Genomic DNA, 14307 nt, shown 5'->3' with positions numbered 1-14307 from the left:
AACTACTGCAAGACCATTTCAGACTAGACATAAGGAAGACTTTCTTTACTGTCCGAGCCCCCAAGGTCTGGAATAGCCTGCCATCGGAGGTGGTTCAAGCACCTATGTTGAACTCCTTCAAGAAAAATTTGGATGCTTATCTTGCTGGGATCCTATGATCCCAGATGACTTCCTGCCCCTCAGGCAGGGGGCTGGACTCTATGATCTTCCAAGTTTGCTTCCAGCCCTTATGTCTATGAAATAGGCCCATTAGGCTTACTTCAATCCTGGGGAAGCTCTTTGAGAAGATTATCAAAAAGCACATCTGTGATGGGCCAGCAGCAGGGATGATGCCCAAGGGCAACCAGCATGGTTTCATTAGGGGCAGGTCCTGTCAGACCAACCTGATTGCTTCCTACAATCAGGTTACAAAATCATTGGACACAGGGATGTAGTCTTTCTGGACTTCAGGAAGGCTTTGACACTGTTTCCAACCCCATCCTCATTAAAAAACTAGGCAACTGTGGCATTGATGCCCACACAGTCAGATGAATTGCAAATTGGCTGAGGGCTCGTACTCAGATAGTGGTGGTAGATGGGTCATATTCAACCTGGAGGGTCGTGGGCAGTGGAGTGGGCATTGGACTCCCCCAGGGCTTGGTCCTTGGGTGCGCACTGTTCAATTTCTTTATTAGTGACTTGGACTATGGGGGGGGAAAGCACCCTGTTTAAATTCACAGATGACACCAAGATTTGGGGTGAGGTGGGCATGCTAGAAGGGAAGGACAGATTACAGTGGGACCTGGACAGGTTACAACGGTGGGCAAATGAAAATAGGGTGGGATTCAATACTGACAAGTGCAAGATGCTGCACTTGGGCAGTAGGAAGCAGCAGCATACCTATAGGCTGGGGAACTCCTTTGTTGAAAGCACAGTGGCAGAGAGAGATCTTGGAGTCATTATTGACTCCAAGATGAACATGGGCCGAAATGCGAGAACACGGTCAGTAGGGCTAACTGTACCTTGTTCCACATCCACAGATGCATCACAGGCAGGGCCAAGGAGGTGATCCTCCCCCTCTGTGCGACACTGGTCAGGCCACAGCTGGAATACTGGGCACCACACTTCAGGAGGGATGTGGACAGCTTTGAGAGGGTCCAAAAGGAGGACCCCTTGCATGATCCGGGGACAGCAGGGCAGACCCTACGAGGAGAGGCTATGGGACCTCAACCTGTTCAGCCTTTGCAAGAGAAGGCTGAGGGAGGGGGATCAGCAGGGATTGGGAGATACCTTGTTCCCCTGAGTGCCTCCCAGAGTAACAAGGAATAATGGCCATAAGTTGTTAGAGGGTAGGTTTAGACTAGACATTAGAAGGCACTACTTCACAGTCAGGGTGGCTAGGATCTAGAAACAACTTCCAAGGGAAGTGGTGCTGGCTTCTGCCTTGGGGGCCTTGAAGCGGAGGCATGATGTTTACCTAGCCGGGGTCATTTGAGCCCAGTTCTCTCTCCTGCCCAGGGCAAGGGGCCAGACTAGAAGATCTACAAGGTCCCTTCCAACCCTACATCTATGAATCTACGAATCTTAGCAGGGCCATGCTAGGTTGGTAGTCCCACAGGGTTGGGAAGGGGACTTTATTCCATGCTGGGGGGCGGGGGGACTTTGCCCCCTCCTCCTCCTCCCAGGGTGGAGGGGGACTGTGTGATGTGCTGAATGGGGACTCTTCCTCCTCCTTCCCTTGCCCTGCTGCTGCTGCAGGGCTGGAGGCGTGGGGGGAGGAACTCTATGCGATGCTGCCAGGCCCCAGAGTGGGGTGGAAGCAGGGGGAGGCTCTGTTCCATGCTGGGAGGGAACTCTTCCCCCTCTTCTTCCTCCTCCTCCCATAAGGGTAGCAGGAGTGCAGAGCTCAGCTGGGCAGGGTGTGGGTGTGTGGGGTGAGGGAGGTGGGGGGTGTAGGGCCAGCGCTGCGCAGGCTCCACTCCCTTCTCCCATGTAGCACTAGCCAGAGCAGCACCTCCTCCGGGCAGGAGTACCTTGACCTCCCTGCCTGCTGCTGCCAGATGGCGGGGGTTGCATGCCATGTGGGGAGTGTGTCCCTACACCCCCCCCACCGTCCCTCACACCCACACCCTGCGCAGCTGAGCTCCACACTCCTGGAAGAGTTCCTTCCAGCATGGAACAGAGCCTCCCCTGCCCTGGGGGGGTTGGGGAGAAGTGGATGGAAGAGTCTCCCTCTGAGGCTGGGCAGATTCCCACAGAGCTCCCCCTCCCTGCAGTGATGGGGAGAAGCAGGGGGAAGAGTCCCCCTCTGGGGTCTCATAGAACCCCCCTCCCTACCCCACTGAAAGGGGGAGAGGAGGAGGGAAAAGAGGCCCCCAAGACTGAACAGGTCTCCTCTCTCAGCCCCGTGGTGGTGGGGGAGAGAAAGGAGGGGGAAGAATTCCGCTCTGGAGCTAGGCAGCCCCATGCACCCAGCTTTCAGGGAGCTGCAGGGGAAGGTCTGCCAGGGCCTGGTCACATCCCCGCTCCTCAGCTCCACTTCCCTGTTGGAAGAGAAGGGCTGCTCTAGCAGCTCCAGGCTTCTGGCTTGAGCCACTGCAGGCATGTGCCAAACGTCTATCCACTTGCAAACCAGTTCACTCTCTGTAGGTTAGACTAACTTGCAAAGACTGAATTAATTCAGGCTTTTTGAATGCATGCCCCTAGCCTTAGTGAAATGTTCACAAAGCTATTGCTTTGTTCTTAAGGCATGAGAAGAAGCCTTAGGCAAGGTGGGTTTTATTCTTGGTGACTTATATGAGTTGAAATAAATAGTCTAATAGAGCAGCAAAATGAAAGGCCAAATGAAGGCTACGTAGGCTAGATTCATTCTTGAGCAGAGAATAGTAGTTAGCCCTGTGAGTCTGAAATCAGGCACAAGACAGGGTATATTTACACTCTGCAGACTAACTAAATCAGAGATTTCAGCACTTAACTTTACAAGCTCAATGTTCTTTTATCATGCTTTGAATGTCAGTAACATGAATAGACAATGAGCTGATCATTACAGAACAAAATCCCTGCTCTAATTTTTAGACACTTCTATTTTCCCTACTTCAAAGACATTTCACAGGTCTTTTTTTAAATTGAGATTTTGGTTTTTTTTGTCAGTAGGGATGAGGATGAAGCCCTTAAAAAATAAACTTCTGGCGTTCTGCCATCCAGGTGCATTGTCAGCTTATTAAGAGCCAGAAACTGGGAAGGAACTAAGTGAAAATCTATGCTTACTTAGCTGCTTCTCATTTGTACATGAATATTGTATTTACAGTCTGGGTTATTACCAGTGATAAAAGGCAGTGTCTTGGGCCTTATTGAATTGGCAAATGTCAAAGAAATTACAACTTAGAGTAAGCAGACCAACAAATCAATGTAGTTTTACATTTTCCCACTTTTAAATTCCATTTTTATTAAAGACAATGGGCTACTATATACAAATTAATTTTCTACTATTCTGATAAGAGTTAAACTGCTTTTGATATGTATGAGTCCATGAGTTCTACTTTCTTCAAAGAAGCTGGGTCTGTCATACACATTTAAATGGCATTAAGCTTATATTTTCAAAAGTAACTCATCATTTTGGATGCTCTAGTTTCTTGATGCCAAACTTAATGTAAATTATATGGACCTGTTTTCTAAGACATAGTGACCATCCACCTGAAAATTAGGCCACCGTTTTGTGCAAAGATGGTCATGTAAATAGTGTGCCATCAAAAAAAAAAAAGAGCTTTTTTTTTTTTTTTTAAATGACAAGCCTAGATGTATTCGGGGGAGAAGTATTTACATATATACTGATATATTCATATAAAGAGCTTTCCTTTTCTTGGTATAAAATGCTAAGAATATAGCTTTTGGTGTACTTCATCTCCTAATAAAATGCCACGTTTGAGACAAAGTAAATTACTTTTTCATGAAGAACTCTTAACCAAAAACAATTTTCTAGTACACAGGGTAATAGAATGAAATTTAAGAAACTTGGGTTCCATGCCCAGTATTTTCACTGGCCCGCTGGGTGAAGTTGGCTAAGTCATTTATTTTTCTTTGTCTCAGTTTCCCCACCTTTAATATGACACTGACTTCCTGTGTAAAGTGTTTTGAGATATGATGAAAAGTGCTATTTAATAATCAGGCATCAATGGTAGCATTATCATCATCATCACCACTTTTTATCACGCAAAGAACTAACCTGTGCCACAGTTAGCCAGCTAGTAGCATCATCCTCACTCGGATGAATTCCTTGATTCCATCTCCTTTGTACCACATAAATTACAGGCTCAATTGAAATATTGAATTTTGAAGACCACTTAACCTCCAGATCCCCAGACTGAAGTTCAGTAAATTTCAATTCTTTCCTGGGTTTTAGTGGAACACCTGTAATGCAAACGTACAGATAAAATATTAAATAATTTACAAAACAGGATGTGTATGTAAGAGCAAATAGATTAAGAGTTGTGGAACGAGTAACAGACAAATAGCTGGACAGATTTAAGGGTCTAGTGAGCAAAAGGGATGGAATTTTGAGGAGTTCTCAGTTCTCAATTTTAATTATAAAACTTATTTTAAACTTCAGGGTCAGAGTTCAGTTAGTGCTATATACATTTAAAAATCTCTACTTCATTACTTTCTTTAACAACTCCAGATATTGAAGGCCCTGCAAATTCTGAGCTTATCCCAATCTCACTATGAGTAATTTTAAAATATAATTTGAGACTCATATAAAAACTTTAAAAACACCACATGTTTTTAGGCACCACTCTAGGCTCAAATGACAGCCTTTTTCACCTGATTATATATTCTATTAAGCTTTCATCAATCTCCCAAAGATCTAAGAAAAGTAATTCCATTGATTTGTCAGAAGACACTGAAATCTCACATTTAGATCATGTATGTCTGTCTGGCATTACAGTACTGATATTGCCTTTTAAAGCTTTCCAGTGACCACTCACCACATGCTGATACTGTGGAATGATTTCTCTGCTGTGTTTTGATCATGGCCTACTGCTGTTCCAAAGCATTTACAGCAGGCATGGGAAGGAATAACCTGTTATAAATCTTTAGATACCCGTTGGTATCCTTATATTACACTGGAAAATAAAGTGGTTAGTTATATTCCTATACATTGTGTTTTGGAACTTGTGTCAGCACTTAGAGCTTTCTCACTTGAGGTCATTGTATGACACGTAAATCTTTCTGTCAAATTTTATTCAATTTCAGATTTTTTTCACTTTATTTGGCCTCTAAATGGATCTACCCACATAGACTGGTATAATAAATTTATATTTAAAATAATCTACCCTCCTTGGTTGGTCCATCACACATGTTTGTAGAAGACAGGAATAAAATTAAACCGTGAATGATTTTACATTAGAGTTGTATCACATAAGGAGAAAAATATAGCCAAATACTCGTCCCAGTGAAGTCAATTAGAGTGTTGTCCCTGGCATGCATCTGGGATTTGGTTCAAAAAGTATAAACCAGGCTGCTGGTGTTTCTCTTCCATATCAACTAATATTGATGAATAATGACAGCATCTACAACTTCTGAACAAATCCGAAACTGCTGGTCTACAAACATAAATTATGAGAACTTTGTCAGATTCACTTGTCTCCATTCCAAGGTTTTGAACAGGGAGTATCTGACGTTTATTTGTTTTAGCTCCTTTACTTCCTTAGATCAACAAACTGCTTTTGAAGAGATTTAAAAACAGACCTCTCCCTATAGCACTCCAATTATATAATCAGCAATAGTAAACAAAAACAAATATTGTAGGTAGTGAAGAAACCTAAATCATCCTGAGTAAATTTTGACATCCGAAACGCAGGTTCAATTCCTGGATATTATTCAACAGCAACCAGTCTTAATCCAACATAATAAACGTCACAAACTATGTCAGTTCAAATTTCTATGTTTTAAAATCCCTCTTCAGTAATGATGTACCATAATGCCATAATTTGCGTGTTAAGAAACTTTCCATCTGCTTTGCATTAGGGTCAGTTGGATTCACTTGATTGGAAGTAACTCAGCCTCTCTGGTGGATGTAATTGTGTGCAGATGGATCTCAGCAACACAAACAGCTAGAGCACAGCACAAGTGCATTGCAGAATACTTTTGTGGAAACAGCCTCATCAATTTCATATCCAGATGTTTACATCCAATCATTTCTCATTGTGTTTTGTGTTATGTAAATAATCAACTCTTTCATCATCCTTGAACAAATTAGTCTTCTCCAGTGGACAAAGTTTAATGGAAGAATTGAAAACAGGTATTGTTTTATGTGTAATACCAGAGCCCAGGAAGTATCTATATTACTCATGGTGCCTTTCAAATGACATGTACATCTCTGTGTCATGAAAAGTAAATAAACAAAAGATGCATCATAAAAAAGAATAGTGCTCTTCAAATGTAAGAGAAGCATAATACTTGGGTGGAACTGCTTGAAATATTTGTATATATGAAATAATTTCAGACAATAAAATAAGGTGGCAACAGTCCTTTTTTCAGATTTGATGGTCAAACAATTTGGCCCAATATTTGTAAACTCTTGGAGTGTCATTAGATAAAAAGTTAACAAAATGCACAGAGAAAAATACATAGATTCATCCTGTTTGATCATGATAGAGATCTCAATTCTGCAAATAGAGACAATGGGTACAGTATAACTATCATTGCTTTCCATGGAATATGGTTAACGTGTAAGTATAATTATGTTTGTACTTGTTTGCTTTCAATATAGCTAAAGGGTATATTTATAAAAAAAGATATTGTCCACAACAGTAATCTCCAAACCCTAATCAGCTATGAAACTATGGCAGCTTACATGGATTCTTTTCACTTTAATCTGAGTTCCTTTTCTAGCTATTAGTGTGGTCACGATGGTGAGTACTAAACTTGTTCACTGCATCTTAGTCATGCTTACAGAGTTTGTTCCTGCTTAGTGACAGGGAGGTTATTTGCCCCTTGAGGAAATGAAAAGCAAGCCTGAACAGCTCCTATTTGTCCTTTGTTTCAAAAGACAGGTTTAAGAGATTAATTAGCTGAGAGATTCATCAGCAGAGAAAGCAGCAGTGCATTGGTTCTGCCTCCTGCATAACACACACACGCTTTAACAAATCCTGGTAATAGGTGATAAGGTCGTTAAGTAGAACATTTTACTTTACCAGTAAAATTAAACAGAATAAAATGGAAGGTTTCTTCTTATGCTGTCATATTGTATATCATATATTGTATATGGTTTCTTCCCTTCATGCATGCTTCTCCCTCACTATGTTTGCTGTTACATAGTTCCAGATTTGGGGCAAATGCTACCGGTCAGGCCAAAAGGCAGTATCTACATATCCTGTGTTCTCTTTTGCCTCAAGTACCTTCAGAAGTATTGGGAAATAATTTCTAAAGAGAAAGCAAAATCCTGTCTGCACTCAAACCTATGCAGCTCCATTGGTTTTGCAGTTGCAAAGAACTGGGGTTATTAAGGCATAATCATAAGGATTTTGTCCTATACTGGGAACTTAGCTAACAATTCTCTCTACAGTGCTTACACAAGTATGACTTTTATTATCACTAAAATAAAGAGAACTGGTTTTTCACATGGGTAATAATCAAATCTGTGAGAAAATGTCTTTCTTAAATAAAGGGAAGGATTTCTGTGGCTGATCTCTTTCATTAGACCAACTACATAGCTGGGATAAACCTAGACAAGCTTATGTATTCTTCTTTAAGTCTTTCTTGCCTCTCATATTTCCTGGACCATCATGGCTACAACATCTTTTTACTTAGCCATTTTTTAGGACTAGAAGCACACTTTCAAGCATTTCTACCCACAAAAGTTATTTAGCTACTGATGAATTATATTCTAAAATCATTTTTGGTACCGTTCATTCTTTACATCATAGAGCCTTCCTGACGCATGGTAAGGAAAACATTTCTTCCTGGAATTTCAGGACTGCAAACAAATCAATTAAATATTGTTAATGGATTCTGTTTTCTTAGATTCTTTGAGTACTTCAGATGAGTTTTGTTAGGAAGTTTTCATTATTTCTTTTAGTCTGGCAAGGCCATTGATTTCAAATTTATATTACTCATTTGCTCCACCGTTGGATTATTTCATACTTTGTACTTGGTAGTGCTACCCATTTGATTCTTACTAAAAGAGATTATCTGGGATTAAAGTGACTTGGGCTATTTATCATTAGATAGTCTCATGGTTGAAAATGTTCCTCTCATCTGTGTCAAATGAAGTGAAACTTCACATACCTGGGCCAATTTGTTCTGCTTAAGATGATTCATAAAGGCCTCATTTTTATGGTTCACTAACACCCTAATATGGACTCAATAAGGGAACACAAGTTGTGGCTTAACTTTCTTGATATACTTTTTTCTTTGCTTTATTATTCTTAGCCTTCATTTATAATGATACTCCCTCCCAACTCTCTCTCTCTCTCTCTCTCTCACACACACACACACACACACACACACACACACACACACACACACACACACACACACTGCTTTATAAACTTAAATGTCTTCTTTTTCAAGCAACGTTATTACTTGCTAAAATGCTTTGTCCCCTTAGAAGTGCCTAGGAATATGTCTACCTTTATAAAGATTTTTTGGTATTTGGCATGTATGTCCACATCCATTGGAGCAGCATTTCTTCACCCCAGAACATTCATTGTCAGCCTCACAGCTTTCAACACAGGCAGCAGCAAAACCACTAGCCTTCTCAGGTGCTGGACAGTCTCCTTGCTTCACAGACAGAATGTACTTGAGGAATTCACAGCTAGTTAAGCATTCATAGTTCTTCTTGGGGAAAAGAGGCTAAAGGGAAAACAAAAGAATTGTACAACATTTTCAATGGGAAAGAATAACGCTGTAAAATTTCCAAGCTCTCTGAAAAGAAAATTTAGATTATAAAACTATTGCAAGACAACCCCTGAGGATTGAGATATCCAAGCAGCTTCTAAACAAAGCTTGAAAAATACAGAATGGTAAATTCCCTCAAGCAAGACTATCAGCTTTTATGGAATTAAGTTATTTGTATCTGCCAGCTTTTTCTTGTTTTCTCTCAGATTGGCCAGATAGCTACAAAGTTGCTCAACAGCAGATTAAAAACACTCACAAAACAAGGGAAAGACTTGTCTGGATACTTCTTTTTGCCCCATTCTGTTTTGCTCTATTCTGTTTCTTTTTTCCTTTGTATACCAAAACTCTTTACCCATAATCTGTTTAATGTCACTCCAAACAAGCAACACGCTCCTTCAGTTTATTGCCAGAATCCCACTAATATGAAGGGACTTCATAATACTCCTATGCTAAAAACCAAAATTTTAAGTGTATATAGTGTGCAGACATTACACTTAGCTCAATTTAAGTGAAGAACTGTACATATGTTTGGAGAGTTTAGATCAGGCCAAAAAAAAAATGGCTAGCCCAATCTAACCTAGTTCACCAGATGAGGTCACTAAGTAGGTTGAGCTAACCTGTGCCCAAACTAACTGAACGTGTGTACACATTTGAAACACAGCCCTGAGGCTGGGAAAGCCCAGCCACTTGCCCTGGCTCAGGGCTGAGCTTTTCTTAACCCCCTCCTCTGCCTTTACTAGGCTATTTTTAGCCCACTGACCCCTGCATCCCAGGATAGACAACCTATCTCTCTGCTCTATAGACCTGCCAGGTCCACCTGTGGATTCCCACCCTGACTTACTTAGATCACATTCCCAGCATGGCACCCAGCCCTGGCAAATGTGCACAAGCAGGACCCAACCTACAGTCATGCAGCTTAGCATAAACTATGAGATCGTAGATTAGGTCCTGGGAACATTTGCATGTGTCCCATATGTACTTCTTAGCAATCCAAATTATGCTTCAGTTCCATGAAAAGCTGTACACTATTTGAGAGCACACACCTTTGTGGCTTTAATGATATTATGGAGATAGATCCTTATGAAATTTCTCACCAAGGGGAAGCAAAAGGTATTTATGACCTTGGTGGACAGTGGTTGCTTCTTTGAAGTAGCCTCTCTCCTGAAGAAGAGAACCATTTTAAGTCCTCCAAAGAGACTTTCTTCACTTTAGAAAAGTCTAAAGTTTGGTGCAAGTAGGGTGACTGCCAGCTGTGACTGGAGGAGCACCAGTCATGTAACATACGAATTAGGCTTTCTATAGCCTTTTCTACTAACATAGGTACCAGATAACTCTTTGTACTCTGAAGCATCTGATGACAGGCTTAAAATAAATTGCCTCCCACTTTCTCTCTCACCTCCACTGAGAACTGTTGGGAGTTCTCCGTTTTGCACATGGGCTCTGACTTTGGCTTTTGCCAGTGGGTGTTTGCAGACACTAAACAAAAAAGCAAAAGTGGCACTTTATTTTAAACTCAGTGTATCCCTGCACTGAGCTCCACTCCTGCCCAAAAGAGGCAGCACATTTTTTTTTAACCATGTAAGCATCTGTAAAAATTGGGTGCTTTAGTGAGACTTTTTTGGTGCTTTTATCTAATAGTTGATTCAATCAGCTATTAGATAAAAGCTCCAAAAAGCCCCAGTGAAGCACCTGATCTTCAGAGATGTTGAAGAACCAGGTTGAAGTAACCAGTGTTTCTTATGGTAAAACACATTGTTTTTAACATATGCAAGCACGGCTCATGGGTGCTGAGTGCCTGCTATTTTTTTTTTGTGGATGCTTGAACCCAGAGCACCCACACAGTACGGCACCTGGTCTGGATTCCTTATTCTGAACTTCTCCTAACCCTGCTTCCCACCCTCCCTTACCTCCATGTATTCCTGTTCTTTTCTTTTTTCCCCTTGTGCTTTTAGTAGGCCCCAAAGGCCCTGTTCATTTGGAGCCAGGCTTGCAATAGACTCTATGGCTAAGTGCAAACATTCAAAGCTCCTGGCAGAAGCATTCTAACTTGTCATGCTTTACTCGAAGCGCAATTAGTTACAGCGGGAGTCAACCCAACAGACATTCGCTGTTCGATGAGAGAGAGAGAGGGCTCAGAGCCTGCTCTCACAGGCTCCTGGGAGTGTTCCCACATGCCTCCCAGGAGGCTGCCAGAGAAGCCCCTCTCCCTAGGACCATCACCCACCAGCTGGTGACTGTCAGCAGCATCTGGGAGGGAAGAGGGAGAGAACAGAGCCTCCCACCATGAGGTTCCCCCCACAGCTTGCAGGTCAGGGTCTGATGCAGGGGCAGGCTGAGTCTATGATGGTGGAGATTCCTACCCAAAAACCTTGTGACAGCTTCAGTCAGCAGCTGTAGTGCAGTGTAGCCTCACTTAGTGGGGCTGCTGCAGGGGATGGGCTCAAGGGTCTGTGTCTGTGGAGCAGCCCTGGCCAGATTCCCTTCCTTTGCAGCAACCTGGTCAGGCTGTAGTGCACTGCTGCCTGGCTGGGGCTGCTACAGAAGAAAAAACCCCAGAGCCCTTCCCCCACAACCCTCCCCCCACCCAGGGTGGCTGCAGGGACAGAAACCCACCTTCCCCACCCCATCCCTCCTCCAAGCTATGCTAGGGGCTGGGATCAAAGGCTGTCACTGATTTGGGTCAATGACAGCTGAGGGGGCAAGGCCAGCCTGGCACACAAGCAGAAAATCAGAGCTCTGCTTGAGGCTAGAGCAGCCCTGAGCAACACTGCCTGAAATAGCGGTAATCACACTCTAAGTTAACTCTCAATAGTTTCTGGCACACACACTCTAACAAAAAGTGCATTAGGTTACACCTCCATCCAGGGTTAACTTAGGGCAGGATCTGCCATTTCCAAAGTGCTTTAAGGCTGTTTACAGACATAACCTGCCCCACCGCAAAAAAACAGGACTTTAAACTCAGTGCACCCCCATGCCAAGCCCAGCACATGCCCAGAAGAGGCAGTGCATTAGCTTGACCCAGCTCATCCAACATCTGTATAGAATGGACTCTTCAGTGGAGCCTTTTTGGAGCTTTTGGCTAATAGCTGATAGAATCACAATAAAAACACAAAAAAGCCCCACTGAATCAGGCCAAACTAATGTGTTTCTTCTTCCTATAAAGTGCATTTTTTTCCATGTCTGTCAGGAGACACTGTGCCATAAATGTCTGTTCTGTTACAGCTGGAAAGCATTTTCTGTGTGTTTAAAGAACATTAAGTGTAATGTCTATATCCACCCTATGCTCCCTATTTGGTTCCTTCTGTTAATAAAAAAGACAATCATATCAAACAGAAGTCTCCCTCCATAAACCTCTCCCTCCCTCACTTTTCCCTGAGCTGAGAGGCTAACTGAGGCATGATCTACTCAGGTTCTGCAAGCAAAGCTGTGAGTGCGCATTTACACTCACAGCTTCCCTCTGCTGGCAGAATCCCTTCCTTCTGCCTGCAGAGTAACACCAGCTCTGTAAGCAATGTAAGGCATATGCTGTCACAGGGAAACCATCAGAAAGTATGTGCTAGCTGACACAGGCTTTAACAGCTGATGCCCCTCAGCATGCATGGCATACTCTGTTGGTGCAGCTGCTATTGTAAAGCTATCAGAAACCTGAAGGCCTGCTGTCGGCTAGTAGAAGGTTTGCAATCTAGCTTGTCAGATGGTTTTTACTCCCGTAAGATGACAGGAATGGGTCACTGCTGGGGTGTTAGGTCAAAAAAAGGTAACGTTGTTAAACATGTTCTGCTGTCACTGCAGTCCAGAGCTATGAAAGTGTCACTATTTTCCTCCTGCCTCTTTCCCATAATTTTCCCATGGAAGGATCTCCACAGAACTGTCAGACTGCAGTCATAACTATTGACATCATTATGATACCTAACTATAAACTGCCATGCCCTAGCCCTACCACGTTAGCGGCATAGGCTCCCTTACACAAACCTGATGGAAATCTGAACCACTGTCATGCAAGAATAACATCTCCAGAACTCTTCACTGTCTTGATCTGGGATCACCTAGGAAATGTTTTAAGAAGGTCTTAACTTAAAGACACCTAAACTATCAATGTTATTGATCATGTAAATCCTAAAATGATCAAGTCGTGAAAACACAGCTTCTACAACATTCTCAGAAACCCCCATTCAATATAAAGAACTCTTCCTCACACGTCTAGTCTCAGTAACATCAGTGGGCAAAGATGAACCAGACTGTTATTTGTAAAAGTAGTGATTTTTAAAACTTTAAAGCTCACTGTAGCTTTCAAATATTATGCTGAATCAAGAGCAATAGATAATACTCAACTGTAGGGAGAACTGCATGGGTTAATTCAATCAGAATGGCACCTTTTGTAGTTTACCTGTAGGCATGTAGCCAATTTCAAATCCTAAAAACCCACAAATTTGCAACTAGTTAATTAAAAACTTTTATAGCCCCCTGAGGTATTATATGTCCTCAAGGCTTCTCTTCCTTCCCTATTTCACAGCTCTTTTTTTTTTCAGTTAGCTGCTAAATGTGCTGCTCTTCATTACTGGCCTTTGATGTTCTAAATTTAGCTTCAATCACAAAAATCACTAACCAGAGAGGAATGTTTGATTTTTTGTAGATACAATACAGTAGAATTTTATAAACATTTCCTTTTTAAACCAACCCCCAGCCCATATACAGACATCTAGAGATATAAAGCCACGGTAAAAATGATGTGGTGATGTGCAAGGATAGTGTAAGCTAGACCACTTAATTTACTTTAGTGTTTGTCTACATAAGAAAGCTGTACTGGATTTAACTAATGTAGGCTAAGTAAGGCCTTGTTCCCATAGGCGTTATACTTAGTTAAAAACAGGGATCCTGGTTTTCTCTGCTAAAAAAAAAAATCCAAGTTTTGGGTTACAAAAGTAACCCCAAATCCACATTTCTCCATGATTATAGCCAGCCACTAATTTTTTTTATCACAGAAAAATATGGATTTTGGATTACTTAAAAAAACCTCCCCAATTTGAGTCAGAGATAATCAGGATCTTAGGTTATAACAATATAGTTATATAGATATAGTTATACCCAGCATAACATTATAATACACTTTTATTTTAGCATAATGTGGCTTTTATCATTTTAGCTTAAATTCCTTCCACAAACTATAATTTACATTTATTTATTTATTTGATTTGTATCATCCAGATACTCACACAATAACACAGTCATAAAAACAGATAAAACACTAATGAAACAATTCACCAAAGAATACCTAGAGCTTAACCATAGGTGAAGGGAAAAAAATTCTGGGAGGGCTGAGCAGGCATGTAAGTTTGTGGGGGAAGGGAAGGGGAGAGGGAGTCGGGATGGAGCAGGGGCAGGGGCAGGCCATGCACAGCCAGTACGGAGTGTGGGATGGTGCTGTGAGTG

General features: G+C 41.9%; 1 protein-coding gene across 1 annotated transcript in view; it reads right to left on the bottom strand.

Moving 5' to 3' along the window:
* ANOS1 (anosmin 1) overlaps nt 1–14307 on the bottom strand; it is a 189219-nt gene that overhangs the window by 90357 nt on the left and 84555 nt on the right. Inside the window, exons 4-5 of the mRNA XM_019528468.1 lie at nt 8610–8832; nt 4202–4386 (exon numbers count right to left, since the gene is read on the bottom strand). Coding sequence (XP_019384013.1) covers nt 4202–4386; nt 8610–8832 — 408 coding nt within the window. The remainder of the gene's footprint in view (nt 1–4201; nt 4387–8609; nt 8833–14307) is intronic.

This window comes from Crocodylus porosus, unplaced genomic scaffold (assembly GCF_001723895.1).
Source record: "Crocodylus porosus isolate Cpor-Errol unplaced genomic scaffold, CroPor_comp1, whole genome shotgun sequence".
NCBI classification, from domain to species: Eukaryota; Metazoa; Chordata; order Crocodylia; family Crocodylidae; genus Crocodylus; species Crocodylus porosus.
This window is presented reverse-complemented; position numbering and strand designations above follow the sequence as displayed.